The sequence below is a fragment of the Bos taurus genome, chromosome 22, assembly GCF_002263795.3.
Source record: "Bos taurus isolate L1 Dominette 01449 registration number 42190680 breed Hereford chromosome 22, ARS-UCD2.0, whole genome shotgun sequence".
Taxonomy (NCBI): domain Eukaryota; kingdom Metazoa; phylum Chordata; class Mammalia; order Artiodactyla; family Bovidae; genus Bos; species Bos taurus.
The window spans coordinates 29,884,689-29,890,688 of record NC_037349.1 but is presented as its reverse complement, the minus strand read 5'-3'; the positions used below and the strand labels follow the sequence as shown (position 1 = coordinate 29,890,688).

At 51.8% G+C, this 6,000-nt stretch overlaps 2 protein-coding genes across 3 annotated transcripts in view; one reads left to right on the top strand and one right to left on the bottom strand.

The window, feature by feature from the left end:
* The first annotated feature begins 1,200 nt into the window (after positions 1-1,200).
* GPR27 (G protein-coupled receptor 27) lies at positions 1,201-4,053 on the top strand. The gene has a single exon (XM_003587626.3). The coding sequence runs from the start codon at positions 1,587-1,589 to the stop codon at positions 2,724-2,726; it is 1,140 nt and encodes a 379-aa protein (XP_003587674.2). The 5' UTR covers positions 1,201-1,586; the 3' UTR covers positions 2,727-4,053.
* The window catches only part of PROK2 (prokineticin 2), a 28,005-nt gene continuing 25,020 nt past the window's right edge, over positions 3,016-6,000 (bottom strand). For both annotated transcript variants that reach the window (XR_009492257.1, XR_009492258.1), the window contains one exon: positions 3,016-5,127. The gene's annotated coding sequence lies outside the window, so the exon portion shown is untranslated. The remainder of the gene's footprint in view (positions 5,128-6,000) is intronic.

Genomic DNA, 6,000 nt, shown 5'->3' with positions numbered 1-6,000 from the left:
TAGACTCTTTAGCCTGACAAGGCTCTCTATGATCTTGTATCATCCTGGAAATGCCAAGGTGCCAGCCATGTCAATAAATAATATTCCGCATAAAAGCAAAAAACAAAACAAAACAACCCATGAGTGTACCTAAGAAAGAACCTATGTCTTAATTCTGGCTCCTCCATCCCAACCATTGGGGATACAGAGTTAGAAAAAATCAGACACAGTCCCTTGTGTTCCGGAAGCTTAGAAATTAGTTGCAACATTAATGATAAATATTAAGCGCTAATAAGGAAATGAATGGGCAGTGGTACAGGGTAAGCTAGCCTGGGCAGAAGAATGGCCCAGACGATGGGGAACCTGTTGAGGGGCTGGCCCGGGCAGAGAGAAGAGCCCCTGCAAAGACGGGAGTGAATCTGGAGCAGCCGAGGACAGGAACAGGCTGCCTTTCAGGCTAACCCAGAAAACTCATATCCTGGGAGGAAGGCAGCGTGAGATTAACCTTCCAAATCATTTAAGGGAAAACGCTGAATTTCTTATCCCTAGCAAAAGTCTTCGCTGGGACCACGAAAGAGGCAGAGAGCAGGGTAGTCTTCAGAGTCGCTCAGTCCAGCCCTGGACATCAGGTTGAGTGAAATCTGAATCTCAGCTCTACCACTTTCCAGCTCTCAACTCCCTTGACCTCCAAGCCCCTGCTTCCTCAGACAGAAAGTGGGTTTAAGAATAGAACCAACTTTGTCGTTACTGTGAACACGGAGGAAGATAACGCTGGTAGAGCTCCCCAGAACATCAGCGCCCACACCAGTGCTGACCTGAATACTAGAGGTTACAGGGCCGCGGTGAAGATGATGGTGACGACTCTTAATCACTGTCAGCTTGCGGGTAGAGAGTTCATTCTAGATCCTCCTGTCCACCGCCCCCGCCCCAATACACGAGGCCTCCCGACCTTAGCATCCCAGGCAAGCTCCCCCCGCCACCCCGCGCACGGCCACCGTGACCCCAGGGCGGGCGCCGGGCGCCGCCGCAGGACCCCGTTACCTGGGGCCAAACGCGACCTGTCGCCACCTCGCGTCCTGGGCCCTGCCTCCCTCCCGGCCGCCTCCCGGTCCCGCAGCTGCGGCGGCGGCGCCCCCAGCCCAGCCCGGCCCGGGAGGCGCGGGATGCCTCGGCGGGGCTGGCGGCGGCGGCCACGCGGCGCGCTCCGGCGGAGGGGAGGGGGCTCCGCGGCGGCGGCAGCGGCGGCGGCGGCGGGGGGCAGAACCCAGAGGCGCGGCGGCGGCAGCGGAGGAAGAGGAGGAGGAGGAGAAGGATGCAGGAGGCTGCGGGCGGCGGCGCGGCCCGGTCCGCAGTGAAGCCCGCGGCGCCCGAGGCGCAGGGAGTGGCCGTCGCCTCCTGCGCGCACCATTCCTGAGATGGCGGCGGCGCGGCGGCAGCTCGGGGAGCCGAGGAGGGGTCAGCCGGGCGGGGGCTGAGCCCCGCCGGCCCGGGAGCTCGCCGGGGACCCTCGCAGGTGGCCGAGCCCCGGTCGGCAGGCAGGCCTGCAGAGCGGAGAGGCCGGGGGCGGCCCCGGAGCGGAGCGCGGCGCCCGGCCCGGGGAGGCCGCGATGGCGAACGCAAGCGAACCGGGCAGCGGCGGAGGCGGCGGCGGTGGGGAGGCGGCCGCCCTGGGCCTCAAGCTGGCCACGCTCAGCCTGCTGCTGTGCGTAAGCCTGGCGGGCAACGTGCTGTTCGCGCTGCTCATCGTTCGGGAGCGCAGCCTGCACCGCGCCCCGTACTACCTGCTGCTCGACCTGTGTCTGGCCGACGGGCTGCGCGCGCTCGCCTGCCTCCCGGCCGTCATGCTGGCCGCGCGGCGGGCCGCGGCCGCCGCGGGGGCGCCGCCGGGCGCGCTGGGTTGCAAGCTGCTCGCCTTCCTGGCCGCGCTCTTCTGCTTCCACGCCGCCTTCCTGCTGCTCGGCGTGGGCGTCACCCGCTACCTGGCCATCGCGCACCACCGCTTCTACGCCGAACGCCTGGCCGGCTGGCCGTGCGCCGCCATGCTGGTGTGCGCCGCCTGGGCGCTGGCGCTGGCCGCGGCCTTCCCGCCCGTGCTGGACGGCGGCGGCGGCGACGACGAGGACGCGCCGTGCGCCCTGGAGCAGCGGCCCGACGGCGCCCCGGGCGCGCTGGGCTTCCTGCTGCTGCTGGCCGTGGTGGTGGGCGCCACGCACCTCGTCTACCTCCGCCTGCTCTTCTTCATCCACGACCGCCGCAAGATGCGGCCCGCGCGCCTCGTGCCCGCCGTCAGCCACGACTGGACCTTCCACGGCCCCGGCGCCACCGGCCAGGCGGCCGCCAACTGGACGGCCGGCTTCGGCCGCGGGCCCACGCCGCCGGCACTCGTGGGCATCCGGCCGGCCGGGCCAGGTCGTGGCGCGCGCCGCCTCCTCGTGCTCGAGGAGTTCAAGACAGAGAAGAGGCTGTGCAAGATGTTCTACGCCGTCACGCTGCTCTTCCTGCTCCTCTGGGGGCCCTACGTCGTGGCCAGTTACCTGCGGGTCCTGGTGCGGCCCGGCGCCGTCCCCCAGGCCTACCTGACGGCCTCCGTGTGGCTGACCTTCGCGCAGGCCGGCATCAACCCCGTCGTGTGCTTCCTCTTCAACAGGGAGCTCAGGGACTGCTTCCGCGCCCAGTTCCCCTGCTGCCAGAGCCCCCAGGCCACCCAGGCCACCCTCCCCTGCGACTTGAAAGGCATCGGTTTATAAGTGGCCCTACCACCACCTGCACCCCAGCCCGGCCTCTCTCTTTGGCTTGGACAGTGACGTCTTTTCTGCCCCTTCGGCCCCCTTTTTAATTTTCTACGCTGCCTTCAAAACGACTCTCGAAGTGCATCATCACTTGGATTGTACAGACTCCAATTGTACAGGGGTAGGCTTTCGAAGTCCCAGCCCCACCCCAGCTCCTGCGATTGTCCTCCTAAATATATTTTCATCCTGACAGTAGGTCCTGGAGTCTTTGTACTTGTACTGATGTCTTTTATGCCATGTGTTACTCTTTCTTTTTTTTTTTTTTAAATAAAGGCTAATTTTCTTCATGCAACCTTTCCTAAAGACCATGGCCAGTTTTCTACAGAAGCTATTTTTGACAACCTCAAGTGGCATTACCTTTTGCAGTGAAGTAGAAGAACCCAGAGGGGCTTCACCAGTTCGATTTCTTGAGGGTCTTCTGTTGGAAGCAGGAGACAGAGGGAAAGTTGTCTCGAGTTCCCTCTGAGTTGCCGGCCTGGGGTCAGCTGGACTGCTCTGGTTCATTGGAAGGCGTTGAGAACTTGGATCAGTATTGATAGTGAATTTAAAGAGCAGAGATGGGAGAGAGTAGCAAGGAAGTCATTTTTAATAGGTAACAACACAAGTAAGATTTGTTTCCTACCTTGCTTTATACACTAGGAAATGCCCATCAGTGACAAACTGCTCTCTGTATTATACCAATCTTGAGTGGCAACATTTCTGTAAAATTGCACCTTTCAAAAGAGTAAAAAGTGTTTTGGTTAGTAATGGTGTGGAGAAAATAACAGTATTGCATGTTTTTGTATGTACTGATTGTGGTTGATGGATTGGGAGGGCTCTCCGAGACAAGCAGAGTACGACATCAAAACTGTTCAGGTATTTTTGGCCAATAAAAATTTAAAAACTTTATGGAAACAGTTTTTGCTTTGAGGAGCCCAGTTTTATTCTGTCTTATGAAACTGATTTCCACTTTGAAAATTGTTCTTCTTTCGTTCATGGTATAAATGGATGGACTATAATGATACTCTACTTCTGTGAGACAAAGCATTTCCTTAAAATGTTTGCTAGGTTAAGCTGTGCTGTTCTCCTGATGGTTATTTTAAATTAATAATGAGAACTATAATTTTAAGTACTACTTATTTGTTAGGCACATTGTAACCTTAAATTGAAAGATAAATTCTGCAAGTACTGTACAATATTTTTTCGCTTACAATGTTACATTTTTATCAATGTATCTTCCGTTTTGAGGGTTTATATCTGTATTTCTCTTTGCATTATATAAATATACCAGTATTTTCATTCTGGAGTGGGTTTTTGTTGCTGTTGTTGTTTGAGGCTGTGACAGGTGGTAATATCCCTCTAAATAAGGTACTCATGTTCTATTATCCTTTTAGTGCATACTGTTTGGTTCACCGTAATTTCAAAGACATTTAGAGGCTTGTTTACTTAAAATGCAACATAAAAAATCTGCAGATCTTCTCTTAAAGGAAAGAAACAGTATATATATAGTTTTAGAACTTTTTAATGAATCTATAAAACATGAGTATGAGCAGAGTAATCACTTTGAGAAAATAATAACATAGGTGCAGTAAATATATTGAAATTTCAATTGGGCATAATGTAAACTATTAAATATTCAGTCCAAGATGGATTAAGTCATAAGCGGGTGTGGCCGGCTTATCTCAGGTGAATGGTCAGCATTATTTTATTTTTTTCTGTAAATATCAATCAGTCTATGCAGAGAGTCTCATATTTGGAAGACATGAGTAATTATTAGCCTATCTCTCCCCAGATCATAGACCAGGTAGACATTAATTACCCAGGGGCTACTCATCAGATATCTCAGCTTACCTAAAGTCAGGTCCAAAAAGTACATATCTCCTTATCCAACCCTCCACCCACCTAAGTGATCCAAGCTCAAAAACTAGAAGTCACTAAGCCCATGTGATATTCAGAACTTTTAGCACCTGCCATGGCACAGGAACCAGTCCGTCACAGGACTGCTAACTCCTGTGCGACCCCATAGGCAAGTAGCTCAAGGGCACAGAGACATCCTGTGGGCTTTATATGGCCTTGAGTGCATGGTATTTTTTTCACAGGAGAATCTATAACTCAGGGATTCTCAAATGTTAACATTCATAATAATAACTACCTTAAGTACTTGCAGGGTCCAGAGATGCTTACTAGGAGTTGAGATGGGGCCCAGAAAAAAGCATTTTTAAGAAGATTCCCAGAAGTTGGAGGCAGACTTGCAGGCCTCTGCTCGAACATGGATTTACCATGTGTACAAACTTGATCTGGTTGTGTTTTGCTTTGTTCTGATTGGATGACAGATTTCTAATGAGGAATCAGGTGACAGGTAGTGAGAAATGACAGCCAACTGTAAAGGAAGAAGAAAGAACCAAGAGAGGCAGAGAAATTAGCTTTCCAGGGGAATACTGTGCAGGAGCAAAAATCCCCTCGCACCTCAAGAGCTATTTTCAACATTGAATTTATTAAGCCTGTACTTTGATTATTAATTCACATTAATAAAAAAATCATCAGGAAAAGGTTAGTTGTGTTTCAGAATACTCATTGTACCAGGATAGGTACAATGTATTTGGGGAAGACTTCCATTAACATAGGAGCCCGTGGTGGCTCAGATGGTAAAGAGTGTCTGCAGTGCAGGAGACCTGGGTTCGATCCCTGTGTCGGGAGGATCCCCTGGAGAAAGAAATGGCAACCCACACCAGTATTCTTGCCTGGAGGAGCTTGCCTAGCAGGCTCCTCCATCCATGGGATCCACAGAGAGTTGGACATAACTGAGCGATTTCACTTCACTTTCCATTAAAATAGTTCATTTAATTGAAAAATTTATTTAGCATAAACGCTCCCGCTCTTCCCTGAGTGAAACAAATGAGTTATGTCTATACTTGAAGCAAAAGAAAATAAATGGCTTGTCTATAAATCTTTCTCTGGGTATCCTGGCATGGAATTCTTGGGTCAAAAGTGAGCATTTTTAGGTCTTTTGATACCATATGGTCAGATCACTTTGCAGAAAGACTTCTATCTACTTAGATTTCCACCTGACCATTCATTTTTTTTAAAATGAAGTATCTCAAGTAAAATGCAGAAGCAAAGAACAAATTAATAATCATAATAATAAATAGGAATCTCCATTTCCACTATTCAGCCAAGTTTTACCAAATCTTGTCAGTCTTGCTGTACTGGTTTCTACCTTTTTTCCTTCCCTTTCCTTTCTTCCCTTTTTCCT